This window comes from Corylus avellana, chromosome 3 (genome assembly GCF_965113065.1).
Source record: "Corylus avellana chromosome 3, dhCorAvel1.hap1.2, whole genome shotgun sequence".
Taxonomy (NCBI): domain Eukaryota; kingdom Viridiplantae; phylum Streptophyta; class Magnoliopsida; order Fagales; family Betulaceae; genus Corylus; species Corylus avellana.
This window is the reverse complement of record NC_142492.1, coordinates 8,659,898-8,686,388: the sequence shown is the minus strand read 5'-3', so window position 1 is coordinate 8,686,388 and position 26,491 is coordinate 8,659,898. Positions and strand designations below refer to the sequence as shown.

The 26,491-nt window shown below is 34.6% G+C and overlaps 2 protein-coding genes and 1 non-coding gene across 5 annotated transcripts; all 3 read left to right on the top strand.

The window, feature by feature from the left end:
* The first annotated feature begins 2,919 nt into the window (after positions 1–2,919).
* Positions 2,920–5,461, top strand: LOC132175610 (methylsterol monooxygenase 1-1). The gene is made up of 5 exons (XM_059587607.2): positions 2,920–3,274; positions 4,232–4,554; positions 4,698–4,845; positions 4,934–4,966; positions 5,068–5,461. Exons 1-5 carry the CDS (start codon positions 2,954–2,956, stop codon positions 5,146–5,148), a joined length of 906 nt encoding a protein of 301 aa, XP_059443590.2. The 5' UTR covers positions 2,920–2,953; the 3' UTR covers positions 5,149–5,461.
* A 1,101-nt stretch (positions 5,462–6,562) lies between these two features.
* TRNAK-CUU (transfer RNA lysine (anticodon CUU)) lies at positions 6,563–6,635 on the top strand. The gene has a single exon. It is a non-coding gene; the product is annotated as a tRNA-Lys (tRNA).
* Positions 6,636–21,655: 15,020 nt separating this feature from the next.
* Positions 21,656–25,866, top strand: LOC132176334 (uncharacterized). Of its 3 annotated transcripts, none has more exons than XM_059588512.2 (2): positions 21,949–24,393; positions 25,772–25,866. In XM_059588512.2, the coding sequence occupies exons 1-2, from the start codon at positions 22,089–22,091 to the stop codon at positions 25,795–25,797; spliced, it is 2,331 nt and encodes a 776-aa protein (XP_059444495.1). In that variant the 5' UTR covers positions 21,949–22,088; the 3' UTR covers positions 25,798–25,866. The 3 variants fall into 3 exon arrangements, with proteins under 3 accessions (XP_059444494.1, XP_059444495.1, XP_059444493.1); XM_059588510.2 differs by lacking the exon at positions 25,772–25,866 and adding an exon at positions 24,588–24,873; XM_059588511.2 differs by lacking the exon at positions 25,772–25,866 and having other exon boundaries at positions 21,656–24,873.
* Positions 25,867–26,491: the final 625 nt, after the last annotated feature.

The following is a 26,491-nucleotide window of genomic DNA, read 5'->3' as shown; positions in this document are numbered from 1 at the left end:
TCACTCATTGGAGTGCACAAAAGTGAAAGTTTGTGCTATAATCCCATAGAAGAAGCTCTCGAAAGAAGAGGGACGAACATGAGAAAAAAGTACTATACTAAACACAGTACCCACCAATAATATGTGGTGGGCCAACTTGAAATTGAAACAACAGAAGTATCGCAATCGAGGAATGTCCAAACAAAGAAGAAGGAAGTTCACGTGAGCATTTGGATCGAACATTAACATTGGTCGGTGGCTTTGATATAATGAAGAAAAATCATTAGACATTAGTCTGGTCAATGAAAATAATACAAATGTGATTGGGGGAAATTAAATCAAATTAAATTTTGAATAGAGTCAAATCTAATTATAGAAGATATATTGCAATCAATTATGCTCAAATCCTTTGAAAACAAATGCCATGATATAGTCCAACACAAAAGACACTGATGAAACAGTGGGGGACAATCATAGCTCAAAAGTTACAGTCATATTCACCACATGTTTAGATTTTTAGATGGAAGTGTGGCATTGCCATAGAACACAACAGGCCCAAATAATTTGCACACGTCCCATCATCCTCCCCACACAAAGACACTGATTAAATGGTAGGGGACAATCATCGGCCCAAAGTAACAGTTACATCTCTATTTCACATGGTAGGGGTCCAAAACCCTCCATAATTTTTCTAACTGGCAACGTTAGAAATTATACTTATATTTTACTATTATTTATTTTGGTGACGTGCAGGTGGAAATCAAGTCGATAGATAAGTCATTGTTAAAGAAGAAAGTAAAAATAAAAATTGATTGGCATGGTAGTGTGAGCAGGATGAGATAGTGATGATAAAAGTGTGATTTTTAACCTAATTACTCACCCAAATGTGCATCCCCGCACAACTAATATGACGATCCGGCTTGAATTCAATTTCAGTTATAATTGAGACACATGTCATTTGTATCATATTATAAGATACGTTGCTTTACTTTATTATAATATTATGGGGTAATTTTATTGAAGACCCCTGAACTTCTACTCAATTTAACAAACTCCCTCCTAAACTTCAAAATCTCTTAATTTAATCTCCCGAACTTTTAATTGCTCTCAATTTGAATCCCTCTGTCAAATTTAGTCGTTAGAAATACCCAAAAAGAAAAAACAAATATCCTTGATTTTTTCTTTTTTTAAATAAAAAAATGTTTTGGAATTAAGGGTAAAGTTGAAATTTTATAAAAAATTCAGGGGTATAAATGTCATTTAACATTTAAAATCTGATGAAGGAATCCAAATTAATTGCAATAGAAAGTTCAAATGACTAAATTGAGAGATTTTGAAGCTTGGGAGGGTTTATCAAATCGGGTAGAAGTTCAGGAGTTTTCAGTGAAATTACTCCTAATATTATTAACTGGTCAACAGTCTTCGGATTATCGAGTACTTAGAGCATTCACAACAGCTCTCTTATATATGGTTCCCTTTCTTAAGTTTAGAGAAAATGTAAAAAAAATCATAAAAAGTCTCTCACAGCATACTCCCTAAATGAGCCATAAATATTAGAATCGCTACAGTAAACTGTAGATATCCTTCTGGTTATCTAAAAAAAAAAAAATCGATTCTCTCGCCTCTCACATCACAGCTAGGCCATCCAAAACATCAAAACTCCCATCTTTCTTCAACCGGTGTCTCAAACTTCATCCATGTTCTACACATTTCTCTCTCTCCTCTCCTCTCCCATCTCTCTCTCCAAACGAAGAACAAAAAATATGTAAATCAAGAAGAAGCCAAGAAGACCCTCATTACCGTATGAAGAAACCAAGAAGAAGAATAAAGATTATGGTTTCTTCTCCTCTCCCCTCTCACCGCCCGTAATCAAAGACAAAAAAATCCACCTGTAATCGAAGCAAAAACACCCGCGGGTAATTAAAAACTAATCTCGAAAATCATACTAGCAATCAAGAATTTACATAATCTCCAAAAACATGATTTGCTTCAGCAAAATCTGCAAAATCATACTAGCAATCAAGAAACTCAATTTCTGGAGATGAGAGATAGAAAGAAAAAGAGAAAGTAGACAGAGATGAGAGAGAGATAATAAAAGGTTTTTGGATTTTTTTTGTTTAAAAAAAAAAAAAAAAAGTAAAAAATATATTATTTTAATGATATAAGAAAGTGTTGAGGGAATCTATTGTGGATTGTATTTAGATAGAGAAATAAAATGTAATTTTGATCCTTATATTTAGAAAAAATGACGAAGAAGCTGCTCTTAAGTCGCTTTGGTACTCTCAAGTCTGTCAAGTCATAAATTGGCCGGACCCTCTTTGGGGGGATGAACCCTCCTCTTAAGTAAGTAATTCATGAATATGGAGTTTTCCAATTTCCTTGAATAATTAATAAATTTATTTACGAAATTTTTTGAGATGTGTGTTTGTACGCCTGCACTTTAATTTTTCAGCAGTGAGGGCTCTGTTTGCCAAAGGAGTGGATCGGACCCAAAAAAACATTTCATATTATTTCTCTTAAAATCAATTCTAACATTTTTATTTTTTACATTACATCAATCACTTTTTATTATTATTCAAATAAAGAAATCACTACAAAAAAAATTATTTTCACTTTTTCATACAAAATATTCTTACTTTTTTTCTCACATCAATTAAATCTACTACAGTTTCGGTCCATTTCTTTTTTTAAATACTTTGTCAAACACACCTGAAGCAACCGGGCCCTACAATGACAATTATGATGAGGTTGCTAAAATAAGGACAAGAAAATTCTTTGTTTTATAGTTAAAATTTTATTTTGTTGCATTTAAAGATGATGATGTAAGCGTTTTAAATTGCGTAATAACGGTAATTTCCTCTTGTGTCGGTGGCCGGGTGGTTTGAAATTCCCGCGTATTTAAACAGACAGCCGGCTCATGATCACCGCGTCCAGCACTCGTTAAACGCCACGAGCATTGACAACTCCAGCGGGAATGCTGCCCTACCAGACACTAGAGGAGGCGGCCTCCGCGGTGGGGCGAAACCTGACATACGCGGAATCCCTGTGGTTCAACTACTCGGCCGATAAGTCGGACTACTTCCTCTATTGCCACAACACTATCTTGCTCTTCTTCATCTACTCCGTCGTCCCTCTCCCGATGGTCTTCTTGGAGCTCGCGGGCGTCGACCGCTACAAGATTCAGCCCAAGGCCAGGATGTCTGTGCCCGAAATTTTTCGGAGCTACAGGGATACCATGCTCGTCTTCTTTCTCATCGAGGGTCCTCTGCAGCTCATGTCGTTTTCTTCTGTGAAGGTATTGTGTTTTTGGAATGAGATTTGCGTTGGGTTTCTTGGTTTTTTGGTGTTTTTTCGGTGAAGGACTGGTTGGGGTTTTGAATTTTTGGATTTGTGAATTTTGGGCCAATTTGTCTTTATGTTCTCATGGGCTTAAAAAAAAATAAAAGAGAAAAGAAAAAAGAAATGTGTGGTTTTGGGTATGGCTTTTTTTTTTTTTTTTTTTTTTTTTTAATTTTATTTTATGAGTTTTGGGATACTTTAGTGGGATTTCAATGTGTTGAGGTGAGCGAGGCTCTAATCACGTGGACGACTCTTAAAGCATGTCTTACGAGATGCGATTTCAAATTTCATAAAAGGTTTTAACTTTTCTTACTTTACATTAATTGGTTTTCAAATGTGATGGTCAAAGACTCGATCTAAAAAATGGTACGAGAATCAAGGTCATGAGTTCAAGTCACATAAGTCTCACGTTGAGGGAGAGATTGTTGAGATGCAATAATACTGTTCTGCTCACGCGGACGGCTTTTAAAACATGTCTTATAGGGTGCGATTTAGAACAATACCGCTCTACTCACAGTTTTGGCTTTCTTCATTGTACATCAATTAGTTTTCAGATGAAATGGTCAAGAGCTCGATACAACACAATGCAAGACAAATTCTATGACTCTTACAAACAAATTTACAACATGATATGGTACAATATGATTGAAAATGAGATAAATTTAATTTTTGAAAAACCCAATCATATTGTGCCACATCTTGTTGTAAAATTTATTTATAAGCGTAGCATTTTTCATTCTCTAATTCAAGCTTTTGGCATTATTGCAAATTTTTTGATTTCTATAATGAGAATGAAATAATGGGGTTTTGTATTTTGGGGAGATGTCAGTATTTCTTCTACTCATTGACCGGACTATATATATAACTTTTTGGGATATTGATATAATTTAAGCAATTTTGTGCTTATTCACAGAATATTGGGATTCGAACGGGGTTGCCATTGCCTTCAGTATGGGAAGTTTTAGCACAGTTGGTAGTGTATTTCATTGTAGAGGATTATACGAATTATTGGATCCACAGATTTCTGCATACTAAATGGGGTTATGAGAAGATTCATCGAGTTCACCATGAATATACAGCTCCAGTTGGATTTACAGCTCTATATGCTCATTGGGCTGAGATTTGGGTCCTCGGCTTTCCATCTATTTTCGGCCCAGCCATTGCCCCTGGCCACATGATCACATACTGGTTGTGGATGTCTTTGCGGCATATTGAGTCCATTGAAAATCACAGCGGGTACACATTCTACTACTGTAGTTGATTGTGATGAAATTATGCCAACTTTTGAATTTCTTTCTTTCTTTTTTCTCTTTACTAACAGAATTTTATGTGAAGTAATTTGGATTTCAAGGATCTTTAATATTGACTTACCATACCAGATATGACTTCCCTTGGAATCCCACGAAATATATTCCATTTTATGGTGGTGCCGACTATCATGACTACCATCATTATGTTGGACAACATAGCAAGAGCAACTTCTCTCCAGTGTTCACCTACTGTGATTACATTTATGGAACTGACAAGGTAATTAATATTACAGTTTTGTTTCTTCTTTTTCTATCTGCACTTTGTCTGATGTTTCTGCAATAACTTGTTTGATTTTTTTCATCAGGGCTATCGGGTTCAGAAGAGGCTCTTTCAGAAGGTAATGCTAATCTGTAACAATGCCATTTTCTTGAATTAGTCTCAACATTTGTATTTACTTGTTCCTTCTAATTCTTTTTGTTTTCTTTTATTCTAATGCAGATGAAAGATGAAATGAAAACTGGTGGTAATCAGAATGGAGGCTCATACCATAATTCTACCCAAGATCTTAAATCTGACTAGCTGGAACAATGCCCTTTGTTATGTTTCTCATCAGTGACATGATGTAATCATAAATCCTGGGATTATTAAGCCTTTCCAGGATAGTTGTAGTGGTAGAATAAAAGGACTTTTCTTCTCCAAGTTGAGAGGCCGAGTAGCGGTAGTATTTAAATAAATTACTCTCGTGTTGAGAGTCAGTAGGAGTCTAGTAGTAGTTATCTGTCCGTAGCAATGATCTTAGTACGGCTCTTTCGAAGCAGCCATATGTATCTTTTTCTTGTATTTTGTACTATTTGATTCTCATCAAGTGGTATCAAAGCCATGTTTTCTCTTATTAGCAAGAAATTGCTAACCATAGAGACCCAGTTTCCATTACAGAAACCATATAATTGTGAGAAGAGTGAGAGAAGCAACATAGGTCGATCTAAGAACAAAAGTTTGGCCTATATAATGCCTTAAAAAATGCTACTTGGTAAACAGAAGGACAAAGTAGAACCATTGATAGAAGGACAGAGTAGTTTGGTTAACTTTAGCTTTCTGAACAAAAATGGAAGGGTGAGTTGTGTGTTCTGTTGCTAATTTATAACACTTTTTTCTTCTTTTTTTTTTTTTTTCCTATCTCAAGGACCAAGTGAGTGCCGGTAATAGCTATATTTAAATATAGATATTGATAATCAAACTCCAGATTCTCCATGTAAAAGGGGAAATAATGTGGGGGCTCAAAACATCAATGCCAGAATTGGCAAGCTATTACTAAATTACAATGTTTGATATAAAGTGATGTTATTTCATTGGCGATAATCATATCTGATGTTTCTGTCCAAACTTTTCTACTCAGCATTCACCTGTTAAGCACTTCAGCAGCAGCATGGGGTCCCTTTTGCCACTTCATCACCACTATCATCTACGTCAGCAATCTCAACATCCTCCCTGGACCCAGGTTTTAATTTGGGGAGGGATCAAGGGCCAATTTTTTTTTGGAAAGAGACCAATGTGCAAAAAAAACATTATTTATTTATTTTTTCACCTTAAATTACTTTTTTTTTTTCTTGTGATTTGGGGGGGACCAAGGCCACCCCCGGTCCCCCCCCTCGATCCATCTCTGTCAACATTAGTGTCATTTTGATTGATGTGGTACATTAAGATCATATCAACTCCCAGCAGCAGTTTCATATTCAGGCGTTCCAACACTAGAAAGAATCATCAATATCTATATCTTGATGTTCCTCAACTTTCTTCATTCTTAGGGTATGGTGAGGCCACAAAGATGTTTGGTTGCATCAAATTGGTATCAGAGCAGGTCCAACCCTCAAGTGTTAGAATTGATATGGTTTGGACTCCCATAACCACTAATAAAAAGTCTAATTAAATTCATATTTCTATAATGAATTCAATTCCCTGATTCAATAGACTTCCATGACACAACTGAACAAGAGCCCGTCTAGCTCAGTTGGTAGAGCGCAAGGCTCTTAACCTTGTGGTCGTGGGTTCGAGCCCCACGGTGGGCGTAGTATTATCTTTTTCTTATTTTTTTGAAGAACTATGGGCCTTGGCCTGCTGGAAAGCCCATACAACCAACCGTGTTAGGGCTCAGCCCAGATAAGAGATAGGCTTATAACTGAAATAGAAGACGATTTTCCTTATTTTTTTGAAGAACTATGGGCCTTGGCCTGCTGCAAAGCCCATACAACCGTGTCAGGGCTCAGCCCAGATAAGATTAGGCTTATGACTGAAATAGAAGACGACTTTGCTTAAATCCATGGCGTAACACGGATTCATGCGAGCGTTTTTAAAAATGCACCAATTTATCTGCAATTTGAAAATATATATATTTTTTCGTTTTCAAATCACAATTTTTTAAACACAATACTCTGAACCAATACATTTTCAGTGATTTGATTTCTAATAGAGGGGTGGTGTAGTGTACCGTTTACAAAACACTTAATAAAAATTGATTTGAGAGGTACACTGACCAGAGGCCCTAGAAATATCTTCGAGGCCCATCATTTCAACACGTTTTCGTCCTATATTCTTTTTGGGCTTCAGCACTCTACAACATGCTCGTGAGTTCATGATTGGCCCATCACCCATGTGAGGAGAACATCCATGGAGCCAACTCAATTTGGCCCAATGGGGCTCTTTTAACACTCAAGTTGGTAATTAATCAAACTAAATAAATATGATGTTTCCTATTGAATTTTATATAATACTACATCATTTAAAGATTTTAAACGACATGAAAACTATGTACTATAAGATGTTGGAAGTCCCACATTGCTTGGGTATTAAGGAGATGTGCCATTTATAAGGTGAGGGGAAACCTCAACTCATGAGCTAGCTTTTGGGTTGAGTTAGGCCCAAGACCCATTTCTAACATGGTATCAGAGCCTAGCCCAATTGGCTGTGGCCCACCATCACCCATTGTCGTACGTGTTGGCTTGGATGTCCTCTTGCCACACGTGAGGGGGCGTGTTGGAAGTCCCACATTGCCTGGGTATTAAGGAGATGGGCCATTTATAAGGTGAGGGGAAACCTCAACTCATGAGCTAGCTTTTGGGTTGAGTTAGGCCCAAGACCCATTTCTAACATAAGATATGTTAAAATCTAATCTGAAGAATAATTAAATGGATCTTTGATCCCAGTCAATTATCACATCATTTTAATCACTATGAAAAACAAAAATGACGCAGTACATACTTCTATGGACATCTAAAATTGAGTACCCTAAATCCAACATAAAATAAACAGGTTAATGTTAAGAAGTTTGATTCGTTTAATTAATTAGGTTAGGTTAGGGATGATCTGTATAGTTTTATACACATGTCTCGATATAATCCAAACCCAACAAGCGATGTTTAAGACTGACAATTTTTTACACGACACGCGAATTCGGACCGAATTTAGTATATTAAGATTAAATAGTCTGACATGTTTAATTAAACGATCCAAATCTAATATACGAAGACGAATCACCATCCATATTCAAAATGGGACATTAAAAGACCCGAATCTAATACACGAAGACGAATCACCACCTATATTCAAAATAGAATATTAAACGATCCGAATCTAATACACGAAGACGAATCATCACCCATATTCAAAATGGGGCATTGGGCAATTATCCCGTAAGTGAAAAGCACTAACTGTAGCTGACAGTAATATGATTCAGTGGCGATGATCATCCAATCTTGTTGAATCAAAGTGATATCCAAGTGGAAGTAAAGACATGATAATTTCACCAATTGGGGGCCCCGCAATCATGTGCTTGATCTGGCCAGCTGTTTGTAATTGCAAAACAAGTTTCAGCTTTCAGTTGTTTTTAGGCCTCCCTTGGCCCCACTTCTCTTTTCCACACTTTTATAAAAGGAGGGAAATTTGCAAATTAGCTTTCTCATTATGTCATAGACTTTATGGCCTTCTTTTTTTTGTGGCATCATTGGGACTCAATCTTTGCCCTACACGTGGTGGAAATACCTTGTAATTATGGGGCCCAATTACGTGAGAGTGCCTTCACCAAAACTGAGGGATCTATATCGATAACAATTTGTTGTCCGAATTGCTTTCGGGATAATCGTTGCACCAAAACCGAAGGGATCCGAATCCCCAGTAATTTACTAACGATTTGAAGCAAATGTGAGACCTTTTGCCCCAACAAGTGGATGGTCAGCTCAAAATTTATTTGAGTATGTAGGTCTCATATTAGCTCTCTTATGTTTGTTACCTAAATTATTGATAATCCGAAACACAAAATTACATAGAATTCTATCAAGTCCAAGACCATCTATTCTATAATTTGGAAAATACTAGTACTACAGTTTCTATTTCAACCTCCTCACAAACTGATGTGATATTTCAAGTGATGTTAGCTACAATTAAATTTAATTATTTAAGAGATAATATGATAAGTGTCACGTAAATTCATATGCATTCTGAAAGAAGAATGGACAAGATTATGTGTACTTTTATTAATATTTTCATGTAGTTTTGAGCAGATCATAACTTTTGGTAAGAGATAATACTTTAGAAAACGGCCATAATAATTTCAATGTATCATAACTAAATTGTCAGGTAATGGAGAAAAAGAAAAGGTTCATAACAAAAAGTGGCATTTTCTTATTGCTTAGAATAACAACTAATTTTATTATTATTATTATTATTATTACATGCCTTTTAGGGTATTGCATATGGGCATATGGTTGCAAAATCATGAACTAGAATTTGAAGTTGCAAAGTTAGAATTCCACAAAATTCTGATTTTTCTGCTAGGTTCTAAGTTACAATGCATACTCCATAAAACTTTTAGCGGAAACTTCAGTAAACTCTCCCGAACTTTCAGCCGATTTAACAAGCACCCCCTGAATTATCAAAACTCTCACTTAGGCCCCCTGAACTTTGGTTTGCTTTCACTTTAAATCCTTCTGTTAGTTTTCAACGTTAAAGTTAAACAATTTGACTTTTTATGCCCATTTTACCTTCACCCAAAAACTACACCGTTTTGTGCCTTAAAACTACAACACCTACCCAGCCCAAAACGACGTCGTTTTTGGCATTAAATTTTAAATTTTATTTTTTAAAGAAAAGCAAAATATAAAATAATAATAATAATAATAATAATAATAATAATAATAATAATAAAAAAAAAAGGGGGGGGGATCGGGTGTTTTGGGGGTGGCCGAACCACCCCCAAGGGGCTGGGGGTGGTGATGTAGTTTTAAAGCCCAAAACGGTGTAGTTTTGGTTGAGGGTAAAATAGGTATAAAAAGTCAAATTGTTTGACTTTAACGTTGAAAACTAATATAAGGGTCCAAAGTGAGAGCAAATCAAAGTTCAAGAGGCCTAAGTGAGAGTTTTAGTAATTTAGGGGGTGCTTGTCAAATCTGCTGGAAGTTCGGGAGAGTTTAGTGAAGTTTCTCCAAACTTTTACTTTAGCTTTGTTGCATAACGTTTCAAACATATTTTAAATACTTTTTTTTTTTTTTTTTTTTTTTAAAGTACAATATCTTATACACACCATATGCGTAAGTATTTATGTGGGAGGAATGGATCTAGCTTACATGCTATTATTAAAATAGCCGGATCCGCCGATCCGGGAGGAAGACATGAAAATGTTGAGAGTGATGCAAGAGAAGTTGTACCCTACTTTCAAGTAACAACTAGGGTCCTTGATTTAGCTTATATATATATATATATATATATATATAAGCTAAATCAAGGACCCTAGTTGTTACTTGAAAGTAGGGTTGTATATTCTCATTTCTTTGCTTATTTAGGAGTCAATTAGTAATTTTCTTTATCTTAACACTAGGTTTTTCTTTTTTCTTTTTTCTTTTTTCTTTTTTACTTTTTAAAAATAAAAAATAAAAATGATTCTAGTAACTTTAGAATTTCATTGGTTTTAGGTTTATAGCCTATATAAAAGCTAGCATTTAACCTTAGAGCACCAATAGCAGTTTTCATTTGATTTTTCCTAAGTTTAGGAAACAAAATTACTTTTTGCTTTTCTATCCAAATACACTTCAAACAATAGCTTCCATTACCTTTTTCCATATACCATTAAAATATTATTTATTTACAAAATACAAGTTCTTACATACTCTCCAATTTTTTTATAAAATCCCAACATAATCCTCAATAAAAGGTAAAAAGATGAAAGATGAGTGAGGAAAGAGAAATATTTATATTAAAATAATGTATAGGGAAGCTCTTTTGGTTCCCTACACATTGGCTAGCACTGTAAACATTCACAATGTTTAGGAAAGCAATAGGAAAGTTGCTGTAGGTGACTTTTTTGTGGTTTTTTTTTTTTTTTCCTATGTATAGGGAGGGAATATATTATAGGATGCCTAAATGTGCTCTTAGAAGATGAGAGAAGAAATAAAAATATTTATATTAAAATAATGTATATGAAAGCTCTATTGTTCCCTATACATTGGGTAGTACTGTAGCATTCCTAATGTTTAGGGAAGCTGCTGCATGTGACTTTTTGTGATTTTTTTTTTTTTTTTAATTTCCTATGTATAAGGAAGGGAATAGATTATATCGTGTTTGTTGTTAGAGCTCTTAGTATTCAAACACCAATGTACATGTTTGATGCGAGAAAAAAGAGTTTATTACATCTTTAAACAGGAAAGAAAAAAATAGATCAAGCAAAGTATATTGAGGGTCTAGCAGACAGAGGAAAGTATCCAAAATGTTGCATTATATTCGAGATTGAAGGACCAAAAGCAATATTTTCACAGTGGTAAAAGAAGATCTATCCAATTCCTTGAGAAAGATATAGTCTACCCAGCCAAAGGAGAGAAATTGGAGGAATAAAGACTAAAGAGGGTAACTTTGTAGACAACTATGTTAATGGCTTTAAGAATTCCCACTTTTAGTTAAGACTTTAGAACTGGTATACCTGCCCCACTGGGCCCTTAATTAAGGCCATCCCTTGAGAATTCATTCATTGGCTATAATTTTCATGGATTGATACGTAGTTAAGTCGGCCAAGAAAATTGGGGGATACTAAGTATGCTCAACCACGAAATGTTGTTTAAGGACTTTTAAAGCTTGAAAGCGTATACCCATCTCTAAAAAGTTGACCGAAGAGTGTTTGAACCTATCAAGGACACAGGAACAGCGGGCCTAGGGAGACTGGGTCTGAGAGTCCACAAAGTCTTACCAAAGAGAGACGGAAACAACAAGCCTACATAAGGAGGGGTCGACCTTTTATTAGGTACACATTAATATGCCTTTACTTAAACTCTCAATTCACCTTGTCTCCTACCCTCATTAACTTGAGCATTGTAGGTGGTTCTCCAGAGCCTCCAATAAACCTCTATAATCTTTTGTCTTTTGGTGCTTGGGGTGCACAGTGTGTGTACAAACAAGAACATTAAAACCCAACTTTGGTAGACCATAGACATTATTCGCTTGTATGTTGAAATATTACTTGCATATGCAAAATTATAATTTTAGGTGAATCGAGCAAAATATATATTTCAACTCAATCTATTCATAAATTGACCTGTATTAAAATTTTGAGGAGTTGTTTCATGTTATGACTCAATCAAATTTAAGAGCGTACTTATAATTTTCATCGTTAAAGTCTTTTCTGTCATTGATTATTAGCCCGCCTTTTTCTTTTATATATATATATATATATAAAAGAGTGGATCCTAGATTCCAGTTTTGTTGGAAATTCCAACATCCCTACAATTTTTGTTGCATTGTCGGTCTCTGTCACTGTGCACTATATAAGGCTGCTTTTATTGCATATTTATAGTGAGTGAGGTGGAAGAATGAAAAGGACCGGGGCGTAATCCGTGCAACGCATATATTATTTTTTGTTATATTTATGTATAAATTTTGATTGATTATTTGTTTGTAAAATATATAATTATTCATTCCATTGACTAACAATTTTTTTTCTTTTGTTTTTTACTAACTCACGTTTTCTGCTATTTTTAAAATAAACTTCTACCGGAATATTTTTAATTTATTTAATGAAGTTATATTATTTGAAAAGGTCAATGTCCATTTACAGCAAAAGGTTGCCTTTGCAAGGCAAGCCACAATTGGAGATTATATATAAATTATGACAGAAATTTTCCCCAAACAAGATCTATCAATTTATTTAAAATAGTGTCAAATATTTATAAATATTTAAAAGGTGCATTAAATTTAGTTTAAGTTAGTAAACTGTTATTAATGACATTAAGAATTTAATGTATATTTTAAATATTTATAGATACTTAGTACTATTTTGAATTGGTTGAAGAATATTTTCTTCAGACTGGTTTGAAGGAAATTTTTGTTCTATAAATTAAACCTGGATATTCATAAATTAGATACATTCAAGTCAGATTGGTTGCAATGGGAGCATATAAGGATTTGGATTTTTAGTAATTTGTACTCTGAATTGTTAGTGAAAAGAGGGCTACTAGGCATCCCAACACTTTTTCCCAAATGATTTGGACCCCATATTTGTTTAAGAAAAAAATATATATAAATCCATTTGTTTATTAAATGGACCAGATCATTTGAAAAAAGAAATTTAAATAAAAGTGTTGGGATGTCTAGTATTATCATAGTGAAAAAGCTCCCTACAAAACTTTCACCCACGAGATGGGTGGACTACTCAAGATCTATTTAAGCAAATAAGTCATATAAGAGGTTTTTTGCTGAAAATCTCTATCCAACGTATGGCCTAGAAGAGAGGGACCTAAATTCTCTCAATTTCAAATGAAATGTAAGGGATCCATTTAGTTAAAATAAGAGGACATAAAATGTCCTCTTATTTTAACTAAATGGATGAGAAGATCCTTCTCTGGAAGGAGAGGGAGGGGGATTCTTCCCTATGTTTAAAGACAACATTTTGCACATGGTTCAAAGAGAATAGCTTGGTGTCCATGCACTGCAGTAACAATAAGAAGAGTCCTCCACACTGTTAAATTACTAGTTATTTATACTTATAAAAGTTTAAGTCATAAAAAATAATAAATTTAATAATTTAATTAATATTTTAATAATACACAATATGAGAAGTCCAACTTAAAATTTTAAATATCATAACTACAACACTGTAATTTAGCTTTTTTTAACCGTCCACATTTTGACCCCATACAACATACTTTCTTTTTCTTTTCTTTTTTTCAATAATAATAATAATAATAATAAATTTAAATAGTTGAAAACTACAATACATAGAGAGACAGCATATCCTATAAATTCAGTCAAAGACCTCGAAGGAAGAGCTTCATAAGGAAAATGAAATTCTTTGAGAATGACAAGCCAAGCATTTAATTAAAGCATTTAGCCTTTGTTGAAATGATTCCAACCGTTTAGTATTTTTATATTTTTCTAATATTACCATATGGAAACACCTTTGAGAATGATTCAGATGCTGAGACAGACATACCAAACTTTCTAGGCACCAAGCCACTAGGCCACACACATTATACAACAATATTAAAAAAAAAATAAAAAAATTCTCCTTCTATTTTATTTTATTTTATTTTTTTAAAAATTGCATATTAAAAATACTATATGTTCAATTAATAAACTGAAGTAATTACTACTTTCTACCCAACTTCATCCTCCTAGTTGGGACTTAATTTGGCTTTGATTGTTAATATTTTTTGGAAGGTTTTGAGTAATAACAATGTTGTAAATGTCTCAAAGCATTCATACTGTGCTCAACAAAATAACTACAAAGTTCTTTTAACTAGCATTATAGTAAAAAATCCTTCACATCCGACTCTACAAAATGGCTAAAGATTTGTTGAGTTGCTACGGTGTACAGTTATATTAATAAATAAAAAACAATTTTATTTTATTTTTTTATTGGGAATACAAAAAGTAGATAAATAAATAATATTTTAAATTTAAAAATAAAAGTAAATAGCTAAAATAGTGACCTAAATGTAAGTGTTTTATGAGAAATAATATAATTCATTTATTTTTCAACCATCACTACAGATGAATTCACTATTAAATTTATGTGTGGTTTATATAATTCACAAATTTAATGGTTAATCTATTAAATTTGTAATATGAGATAAAAAAAAATATTAACGTAAATTATTTCCCTTTAAAATTAAAAAAATAAATAAATTTAAACTAAATATTTATTGTCCTTTTTTTTTTTTTTTTTTTTTTTTTCAATAGCCTATTTAAGTCCAAAGACATTCAATTCGGTCTTTTAAGGATTAAAAATTCACGTACGTCGGTTGGTGGAAGACAGTTGGAGTTTACATTGATTGACCTATAGAATATTGAACATAGACTCTGAGTGTTTTTAACTTTACCCTTAATAAATATTTGTATATTGGTAGCTATAAATATTAAACCTTATTTATATTTTAATTTGAAAATTAACTCATGATCTTTTGGTTACTGGGACAAATGAAGAAAAAACACAACAGAGAAAGATGGTTTTTTTTTTTTTTTTTTTTCTTTTTCTTTCTGTTTTGTGGAAACCAAACAGAGCTTTTACTGAAGTTTCAACGAATTTACAGGAACGACGTAACGAAAGTGTTTGGTACGTGAAATATACTCTTAGAATTGAATTACTATTTTTATAGAATTTTTTTTTTTTTGTTTGGTTATAAACTATACGACTGAAAATGAGCTTCTCAAATTTTTTTTGCAAACCTAGTATATAGATAGCCGACCACTCTAATAGAACACCAAGAGTGATTGCGGTAACCCTCAATGCTCATCGGGAGTGGGCTCCTATTAAGGTGATCGGCCACCAAAAGATGTTTTTTTTTTTTTTCTTTTTTAATGTTTATAAATCTCAGGTATTTTAGTAATTTTATTCAATTTGAGTAAGAAAATCATACGTTGTCACCAAACTAAAGAATAAGAATAATCATTTCATTCCAACTCTTTGTATTTCCAATTATAGTCATTCCTAAGAAATTATCATTGGTGTACCAAATGAGCCCTTAGTCATGAATTTGTTATCATTCTAAAAAAACTAATTAAATTACAATTGGAGCTCTTTAAAGATGCTTATAAAACTAAATCTCACATAATAAAGAACAAATTTGAAATTAAACACGTATAAACATTTTTATAATCTAATCACTTAATGTGAATAATTCATTTTTCCAATGTGAGATTACATTTTTTGAGATTTCACACTTATCATGGTCAAATTTCTCATGATTTGGATCGTATCAAGGTAATTTGCACGAATTAACTGTTAGATTTTACTAAATAAACAAATAAAATTATTTATTTTAGATATTTTAAATTATTATGAAACATATTTTCATATTTAAAAGAAATAAGTGCATTGATTGAAAGATTTATATCATTAACGTCCATCCAAAATTTTGGAATAAAAAACTAAAATTTGGAAGTGTATGGATAATAGATTGTCCAACATTGGTTAGATATGAAGAAGTCTAACTACTTTATAAGAAATCCTCCACATTTTAACAAGGACTTTTCTTTTTCTTTCTTTCTTCTTATTTTATTTTATGAGCAAATAAGGAATGGGTACAAGGGATAACTAATCGGAAAAAAAATGGGTGAGCTTTCCAACAACAAATCCAAAAAATAAAGAAAGTACTGAGATTACAAATAAATAAGAGAAAATTGGCCAAAAAATTACCCTGGTCCTCTATATCTTGGTAAAACACCAAGTTATGGGCCGCACAAAGGAGTAAATCAATGGGCACGACCTTCGAAAGGCCCCTCAACCTTATTCGAACCCTCTCTAAGAAGTTGCAATATCTATCACGAGGAAGATATTAAAAGAGAGGTACTGTATTCCTAACTGGATGCGAAGAGGAGGAGAAATCACCCAACAAGTCTCTAATAGAATAAGTCTCCAAACAAACCAAAATCACACCACAAAGGAACTGGGGGACTATAACCCAAGTAGCCAACAAAACAAAATAGAAAAACATAGAATAATAAAGCAAAATACATAAAACAACAACAAAGGGACAACAATAAGAAATAATGAAAAATAAAAAATAAAAACCCAACAAAAGAGAAGCGAAACTCCATAACATAGCAGCTACAATGGCAGAGGGTGGCGGAGGGTAGCAACAGGGAGAACAGGGCTAATCGCTCGACAACCACAAAGCCGCCTGCTACACAAGCTCGGGCAATGGACTGTGGGCGGTGCACTTTGCATTGGAGTGATGGGCATTGGGGAGCTCTAAATTTTTTTTGAAAAAACAAGGTTGACTTAAAATATCTTGGTTGACCGAGTGCATCATAGTCCAACACAAAAACCCGAGATCCTCAATAGATGTTTCGGTCGATACTCGATCAAATCAAAATCTAGTTGTTTGAAGGCATTATGATGCTCATTTAGGTGGCCATTATAAGATGGATACAGTGGTTACGATTAGTGACCAATGGGTTGAATACTTTTGGACCGTTAGATGAGTCCAAAACCACTATAAATATGACCTTTTGGTCATCTCTAAATAAATAACATGAGTGTCTTTTTTTTCTTCCGTATAAACTCTTTACGCATTATTCTCATTCTAAGAGTGTTTTTCAAATACTCTAAGAAGTGATATTCTTTAGTAGCATTTGGCCTTCATTATCTCATAAGTCATAAGAATGAGCTTGTCCGGTCAAAAAGAGAACAAAATTAATACATTTTAAAGATATCGTCGTTGCAATCAAGTATTAAAGTCCTATTTTTTGCCTTCATAATTTTCCCACTTTCATACATATTTTTCAACATAAACTTTATGCCACAACATTTTATACGTTGTAATGTGGAAAATGGTGTAAAATATTAGACTTACTAGGTAACTTTTTTGTAAGAAACCATTTGTTTCCTTCTTTTCTTAACAGCTCCTTGAAAAAATCTACGACATGTATTCCTCCTATTAATCAAAAGTTATGTTAAAAACAATGTTGATTTTTAAGATTATGCTACAATATTCGTCCCTAGCCTCTTGGTCTTGTCCCATCTAATATTCATACCCACCTAACCCTTAACACTTACGACAATAACGGTTGAAAGTTTAACTAAATCAGTATTCAACAATCGTATGATTTTTGAATCAATAGTTAAAACTTTTAACCATTAATATCATAATATACAAGTCACGGATCTAAGTTACGAAAAAAGTTTGACAAATTAAATCAAAATATCTTAATATTATGAAGGTTACCATCGATCAGTATCGTTAACATTGTCATGTTGCTTAAGACTCACGGAAAAAAATGTAATTTGTTGCGGTAATCATAAAAAATTAAGGTGAAAGGATGGTAGTGGTTACAAGGTAAAAATAAATCCTCGTGGGACATCTATTTTTCAACCTCAACAAAAGAGTAGGTAATTTGGCTAAGTGCTAACTTCAAGAGAGTGTGCATGTGTTGCATGCCTTTGAAATTTTCAAAGTTAAGTGACAAGACGGGATTGTCATAATATAAAGCAGGAAATTAAATAACCATCATGATATTCAAAATAATGACTAATATGTATAAAAATAATGACAAGACGTTATTTTCTTTATTAAAATTTGTATTTATTTCTCAAAATAAAATATTAATAAATAGCAAAAAATATTAAATAATTTTGTCACATCTAAAACTTTTCAAATTAAAAATGAAAATACTTTCTAAAAAACATTAACCAACGTACGTATCTGTAATTTCCTTTTTCAACAAGAAGAAAAATTACATGTAGTACCAATAATGCATAAGCAACTTCTGAGTATAATTATTGAAATCATTTATAATTCTGTCTTATTTGTTTTTGGACAAAAAGAGGAAATGTCCTCTTACCCATATAAAATGATGTTAAGTGTCTAAGCATTTAATATACACATTAAATATTAAAGGTCATTAATAGTACTTTACTAGCTAAAGTTAACCTTTTTTTTTTTTTTTTTTGATTAAACGTTAGACTAACTTTTTGTTTTTTCACCAAGTTTAAAACTAACGTTAAAAAGGGAAGGCGTTAAATTAGATAAAAAACCAAAAAAAAAAAAAGGGTTAGAATTGTAGGTTTAAAAGAAGAAGAGCTAACGTTGGCTTAGGGAAAAAAAAAAAAGAAAAAAGAAAAGAAAAGAAGTTAACCTTAGTTAATAAACTGTTATTCATGACCATTAATATTTAATGTGCATATTAAATGCTTAGACACTTGGCACCATTTTTTGTGGATTAGAGGATATTTTCTCCAATCCATTTGAAGAAAATTTTTGTCATTTTTTTTAGGGAAATATGTATATACTTTAAATAGACAATTGACACATAAGAGCCAATTCTTTTTTTCTTTTCTTTTTTTATTTTTATTTTTATTTTTTATTTTTTTATTTATATATATAAAATTTGGTAAACAAGAAAAATTTAGAAATTAAGATACTATGCTATTATGAAATTAGAATGATTTTTTTTTTTTTTTAGAATTACTGAATAATTGTGCTAATATTATATTTGTTTCACCCTAAAATATTGTCTAAAATTTTAAAATGAAAACATTTTATGAAAAATTGCTGATTTTCAAATATATGGTTGACATATATATATATATATATCGTAAAAATGATCTTGATAATATTTTATGCAGCAGCCAATAACTAAGAAAAAATTAGCCACAATTTTCACTCATTTATTTATTTATTATGTAAAAATAAATGCAATCTCATGTCTAAATTAAACATCATCACATCACCACCACTCACATTTTTTTCCCCACTTTTCAAGGAACTAGGACACCCGAAAAAACCTCTCCATTTTCTGCTTTTAACGTTGTTTGGAAGCACACAAATATTCTCCAAAGTTCCTATAGTAGTTTTGCATTTATCTAGTTATACCAAACATTAAAAAAAAAAAACAAATTACTTTTCCCATCTTGTCCGACATCCTCCAACACCTGCTCTTTTTTCCAAACTAGACAACCTAAAAAATTTACTAGTATGCTCACTTTAAGCACACTAAATTGTTAAATGAGCTGCTTGTCAATGCTTATTTAGAAATATTTTTATAAATCTTTTTGTTTACATATGAATTAAGAGTAAGAAAGATCTCCCTCTAATCCCGACCCCTATTATATTATTGCTTAGTAAAAGAACACACAATTTTCACTCATTTATTTTTTTTAATATAAAAATAAATGTAATGTCATGTCTAAAACATAATCACCACCACCACTCACAATTTTTTTTTTCTTCCAATTTTCAAGGAACTAGGACACACCCAACACAAAAATAATTAAAAAAAATAAAAACCACTCCATTTTCTGGTTTTAGTCGTTTAGAAGCTTAAAAATATTTTCCAAAGTTCCTTTAGTAGTTCATCTAGTTATACCAAACAATTAAAAAAATGAAAATTATTTTTCCCATCCTATTGGACATCCTCCAACGGCTGCTCTTATTTTTCCTTCCAAGCTAGTCAGCCTCAGAAAAATAATGCTACACTTTTTTTTTTTCTTTCTTTCTTTTTTTTTCTTTTTTTTTTTTTTCATTAGGAAAAATGCGAAATTTTCTCTTATTTTTTTACACAATTTTTTCAACATTTATAAATGACTTTTAAAATCATAATTGAAAATGAGATGAATCTTTGTTGAATTTTGATCCAATAGCAGCTTTAAAAGTCACCTATAAGGGATTCGGCTTACATGCTGTTATTTTAATAAAGGCATGTATGTTGTAGTTTAATCAATGGTCAAGATTGAATTTCTCAAAATCTCTCTTTATTTTCGCTCTCCTATTAAAAGCTTGTAAAAGTAAATCAATTTTAAGATTTAATTTTGATCGTTAATTAAACTACAACATACATGCTGTTATTAAAATAATAGCATGTAAGTCAGATCCTCCTATAAATATAAAAAAAATTGTGTAAAGAAATGGGAGTAAGCGTAATATTTATCACCTAAAAGATGTCCAAAGTGTACTAACTTTAGAGCACATTAAATTGCTCAATGAATTTATGAAAAAAAATATATATATATATATTTGTTAAATGAGTCTCTCGTCATCACGTGCTTGGAAACATTCTTTTCTTCCACCCCCGCCCAAAAAAAAGGAGAAAAGAAACCCTCTCCATTTTCTGCTGTTAATGTTGTTTAGAAGCTAGTTCCTTTAGTAGTTTTGCATCCATCACTTCAAAAAAAAAAAAAAAAAAAAAAAAAACTTAAAACAAAATATAAAAATTAATTTTCTCATCCTATGGGACACCCTCCAAAAGTTTTTTTTTTTTTTTTTTTTTCCAAGTTGTCAATATGTTTGAAAACATTCCCACAAACATATTCTTCATTTCTAATGCGCTAACTTTAGAGCACAATAAATTGTTAAATTATCAATATTTTACCGTATGTTTAGAAATATTTCTGCTAATATTTTTCTCATTTCTCATTTCTTTCCCATTATATTGCTTAAAAATAAAATAAAATGATTCAACCATTGGTGGAAAAATAGGAGCATAAAGACCAAAAACAAACCTCTTTATTAGATACTGTGATTATGCTAGCCACCTACTCTGAAGGCTTTAAACAAGAAACAATAACTGGTTTTAGTAAAATAAGGAGAGAAATCCCAAAATGCCTATGAGGTTTGGTGAAGATATTCAAGGCAAGAAGAAGTCTTGGTCAACACTGCCCCCATGAGACCTTCCTTGGAACCCATTAAATTCCTAGGTTGCCCTTTTATGTCCACATTCTGCATGAACCCACATGAACATGAACATGAATTAGTCACAAAGGGAAATCCAAATTATAAAAGTTTGTGAGATTCAAAAACCAAAAAATAAAAAAACAGAAAGAAAAAAATATTATTTATTTAAAAAAAAAAAATGAAATGAAGAACAAGGAGGAAAGAAAAGCAAAGAAACGGACAAGGAAGAGTCTCCCCCACAAGACCCACAAACAAGACCCAACAACACAAAAAGAAAGATAAAATATATGAATAAAGCAAAGACACATCAAAGGCCTGAATTGAGTGCCAAAACTAGTAACCTCAAAGGGCGCGTGGAGGACACTCTCCAATCACTCGGTAGCAACGACCAATCCCCAGCTCGTGTTCTCTTACATCGGACTGTGGTTTTACCTCCTTGGTTCCACCTCCCATCTACAGGGCTCTTGCATGCCCCCCACGCGCATAATAGCGGCGCGTGCGTGCGCGTCACCCTCTCTCTCTCTCTCTCTCCCTCTCTCTCCCTCTCTTTCTTTTGGTCTCAGAAATAGCTGAAGTGACCCCATCAGTGAAACAAAAACCACAACTCTTCTCTCCCAAAAATCTCCGTAGATCGCCGGGCTCCGGCATGGCACTCCGCCGGAAACTGGAACTGCGGCGACTCCCAGCTTCGTTCCCAGGCTAAATGCGACCAAAACGCCACCGTTTTTTTCTCCAACCCAACTACAAAAATGACGACAACGACGATGTCGACGAAGATACTACTACTTCTACTGAACTGAAAAAGGGGCCTTTCAGAATTCGGAATCCCCAAGAAAGACCCCTGCTTTTGCGTTTCTTTTCATCTGGGTCCTCGCAATGGCGGCTACGAACACCACCGCGCCAGCGCCGGTGGACTCGGGCTCGGCCGCCGGAGCGGCTGGGTCGGTCTCGAACGACGAGATGACAGCGAAGGCTGTTCACAAGAGGTACGAAGGATTGGTGATGGTGCGTACGAAGGCGATAAAGGGGAAAGGCGCTTGGTACTGGGCTCACCTGGAGCCTTTGCTGGTGCAGAACCCCGAGACGAGCTTGCCGAAAGCGGTCAAGCTCCGGTGCTCCCTCTGCGACGCAGTTTTCTCCGCCTCGAACCCTTCCCGGACGGCCTCGGAGCACCTCAAGCGTGGGACTTGCCCCAACTTCAACTCCGTCGCCAAACCCATTTCCTCTGTTTCACCCACCTCTGCTTCTTTGGCTTCTCCGCCTCCTCCTTCTCGTAAGCGTCACTCGTCTGCGGCTTCAGCCGGTGGCGGTACTGGCGGCGGAGGCGGCGGCTCGGGTTCTTCGTACCAGGTGCCACCGCTGGCGATAGTTGATCCGTCGCGGTTCGAGATGGCGTACTCACCGACAGTGTCGGCGACGACGGTTTTGGCATCGAGCACGGGGGCTCTGCTTTCACAGCAGCCGCATTTGATGCTCTCTGGTGGGAAGGATGATTTGGGAGCTCTGGCTATGTTGGAAGACAGTGTGAAGAAGCTCAAGAGTCCGAAAACCTCACCCGGGCCGACGCTCAGCAAGACACAGAGTGATTGCGCTCTCGATTTTCTAGCCGATTGGGTGTTTGAGTCTTGTGGGTCGGTCTCTTTTTCCAGCTTGGAGCACCCCAAGTTCAGAGCTTTCCTTAATCAAGTCGGTTTACCGGCGGTTTCTCGCAGAGAGTTCACCGGCGCTAGATTGGATGCTAAGTTCGAGGAAGCCAAGGCAGAGTCTGAAGCGAGGATTAGAGACGCCATGTTCTTTCAGATTGCCTCCGATGGGTGGAAATTAAAGAATTATGGGGTTTTGGGGGAAGAGAGTTTGGTGAATTTGACTGTGAATCTTCCGAACGGTACTAGTTTGTATCGGAGGGCAGTGTTTGTTACTGGCTCTGTTCCTTCCAAGTACGCAGAGGAGATTTTGTGGGAGACCATCACAGGCATTTGTGGGAATGCCGTGCAGCAGTGTGTAGGAATAGTTGCAGACAAGTTCAAGGCAAAGGCGTTGAGGAATTTGGAGACTCAGAATCATTGGATGGTTAATCTCTCTTGTCAATTTCAGGGCTTCAACAGTTTGATTAAGGACTTCAGCAGGGAGCTTCCATTGTTCAAGACAGTCACTGAGAATTGTTTCAAGCTTGCCAATTTTGTCAACTACAAGTCTCAGATTCGAAATAGCTTCCATAAGTATCAGTTGCAGGAGTACGGACACGCTGGGTTGCTTCGAGTGCCATTTCGTGAGTACGAGAGTGTAAGTTTTGGTCCTCTATATACAATGGTGGAGGATATACTGAATTCAGTTCGAGCATTGCAGCTGGTTTTAATGGATGAAGCGTTCAAGATGGTTGCAATGGAGGACCCTATTGCGAGAGAAGTCGGAGAGATGATTCGGGATGCTGGGTTTTGGAACGAATTGGATGCGGTGCAGTCATTGATTAAATTGGTGAAGGACATGGCTCAAGATATTGAGATAGAAAGGCCATTAGTTGGGCAATGCCTCCCTCTATGGGATGAGCTAAGAGCAAAAGTGAAGGAGTGGTGTTCGAAATTCCACATTGCAGAAGGATTGGTGGAGAAGGTGATTGAAAGGAGATTCAAGAAAAATTATCACCCTGCTTGGGCTGCTGCTTACATACTTGATCCTCTGTATTTGATTAGAGACACTAGTGGGAAATACCTTCCACCATTCAAATGCTTGACACCCGACCAGGAAAAGGATGTCGACAAGCTCATAACCCGGCTTGTTTCCCGGGAAGAAGCTCACATTGTGCTAATGGAGCTCATGAAATGGAGAACAGAAGGGCTTGATCCTGTGTATGCAAGAGCTGTACAGATGAAGGAGAGGGATCCCATTACAGGAAAGACAAAACTTGCCAACCCACAGAGCAGTAGGCTTGTGTGGGAAACGTATTTGACTGAATTTAAGTCTTTAGGAAAAGTTGCTGTCAGGCTTATCTTTCTTCATGCAACTTCTTGTGGTTTCAAATGCAATTGGTCTTTCTTGAGATGGGTGTGCGCCCATGCACCCTCAAGGGTTGGCATGGACAGGGCGCAGAGGTTGATATTCGTTGCAGCTCATTCAAAACTTGAGAGACGGGATTTTTCCAGCGATGAAGATAAGGATGCAGAGCTTTTCACCTTGGCAAACGGTGAGGATGATGTGCTAAATGAGGTTCTTGTTGATACATCCTCAGTGTAACATTTTTCTGTTTAGAAACTTTTAAATTTGTAGGATTTATTAAATTCTTTCCACAACTTCTTTTTTTTCTTCTTCTCTTTTTTTTTTCGTTTTCGATTTTTGGTATTTCTTTACTTACTCTTTAGAAGGTTTTGGGGCAGTCAGGTGGGAAAAAGAGAGGGACTTTGCTAGGGGATGAATCTTTGTACTCCTACTGCTGCTCGGCCTCATGATTCGAGCAATTGCCAATCTTCACCCTTAGATAATATTGGAGTTTTTTGGTTTGCAGAAAAAAGAAAGGAAAATCTTCTTGTTTGTAAAGATAGAAAATGCTGCATGAAAAAAAGTTACAGAACAGGAAGTATGTTGTAAATTTTTGTTCCTCAATTAATTCCAGATAAATAATATTTATGAAGGGGAAGGTTTTATTATTTCTCCTTAAGTTTTTCTATTGAATTTCCACTTTTTAACCTTTTCTTTGAACATAGATACTACTGATTGTTATCTGCAGCATCATCTTTTTGCAAGAGATGATTGGGCTTGTAAATGTTGAAATCATGCTCTTTTGTAAATCGCTTATTTTACTTCTAGGACTTCAACTTCTGCATAATTACAGGCAGTAGTTGATTATCTCAAGAGGATATTGATTACTCCAATACTAAGAAGGTGAAGGTGCTGCTTTTTTTCTGTAATTCAGACCTCATATTACTTATCTTCACCATTTTCCACGATTAATGAAATAATTGATCTTCAAAGGCAACTATGATTCTATTTGAACAAGCTGTTCGGAATTTGCGGTTCTTTTTGTTAATGTGTTTTTGGAGGTGTTTTTTGTTTTTTTGTTTTTTTTTTTTTTTTTAGTGAAAAAGTGTTATAATATGACATAAAAATGAAAACTATTTTTGTGTTTTTATGAGTATTTTGCATTTAAAAGACAGAAAACAAAAATTTTAACAAACAATTCCCATCCAAATTGGAGTTTTACCTTCGAATCTCAAATTCTACTTTTGCCAATGTCTCGTCGTTGGTCTCTTAGCAAGATTGAATTCCCTCTCCAAGCATAGGTTTTTGCCTGAACATTTTACATCTTTTATGTCTATTGTTTTACGTTATCAAAACAAAAATATTAACGAACAACTCAAAAGACACAACACTCCTAAAATGACAAAAACCTTTTTCACTTTTTTGTTACGTCAAAATACTTTTTTCAAACCAAAAATGAAAAAAAAAACATCCTTCAACAAATTAACCAATATTGCATAATTTTAGCTGTTGACAAGAATAATTATGCAGTTGAACTGGAGAAGCTCAAGATATAATGATAGTTAATCTTTTTTTCTTGGTGGCAGAAACATTCGACAAAGATATCGTTTGACTGGAGAGGCCACCATGAGATGGTTGGTTGTTAGTCGAACTGGTTGGACCATGATTAAAGAGGAATCTGCCTAAAGGATCCAAGAGAGGATTTGACTTCCACTTTCCGGCACAGATCTGGATTCCTCTTGCAAAAGGTCACGGAGTTTGCTGGAACCGGCCGGCATTGGTACGTGGGTCAACTACCCTGGAAGGACCAGAGTGCAAACCTTTCTAGCTGGAAGAGCACTTCTAACTGTTTCCATCTCATCTATATCTCCTGGTTTCTGTGTCTTTGAGAGAGTGAAGCCCCACCATGAAACGAGTGGAAGTCTTTTTCCAAGCTTTGTTTGTCCTGGGAAGAAATCGAGGGGTAGGGTAGGGTAGGAGCAGCAATTCGTGTTCGCGTGTTGGACTCTAGAAGTATCAAGATATGAGTATAAAATTATATATGTCAAATCTACCCATCAGACCCTTCAACTTTAACCCACTGATTTTGTGTTAGGTTCGAAAATCGTGTAAAAAATTGCTAACTCGAAAGGTGGAAGCCAGAAGGGGTTCTTTTAACCCAATCAAATCAGGTTGGGGTTGCTTGTCTCTTAAACATTCCAAAGTGTGTTGACGTTCATGCAGAGTCATTTGGTGATGCTCCCCATGATTGCGAGAAAGGTCTTGAGAGGTCCCAAAGCAAAGAAGAGTTGTCGGCTTGGAGCAAC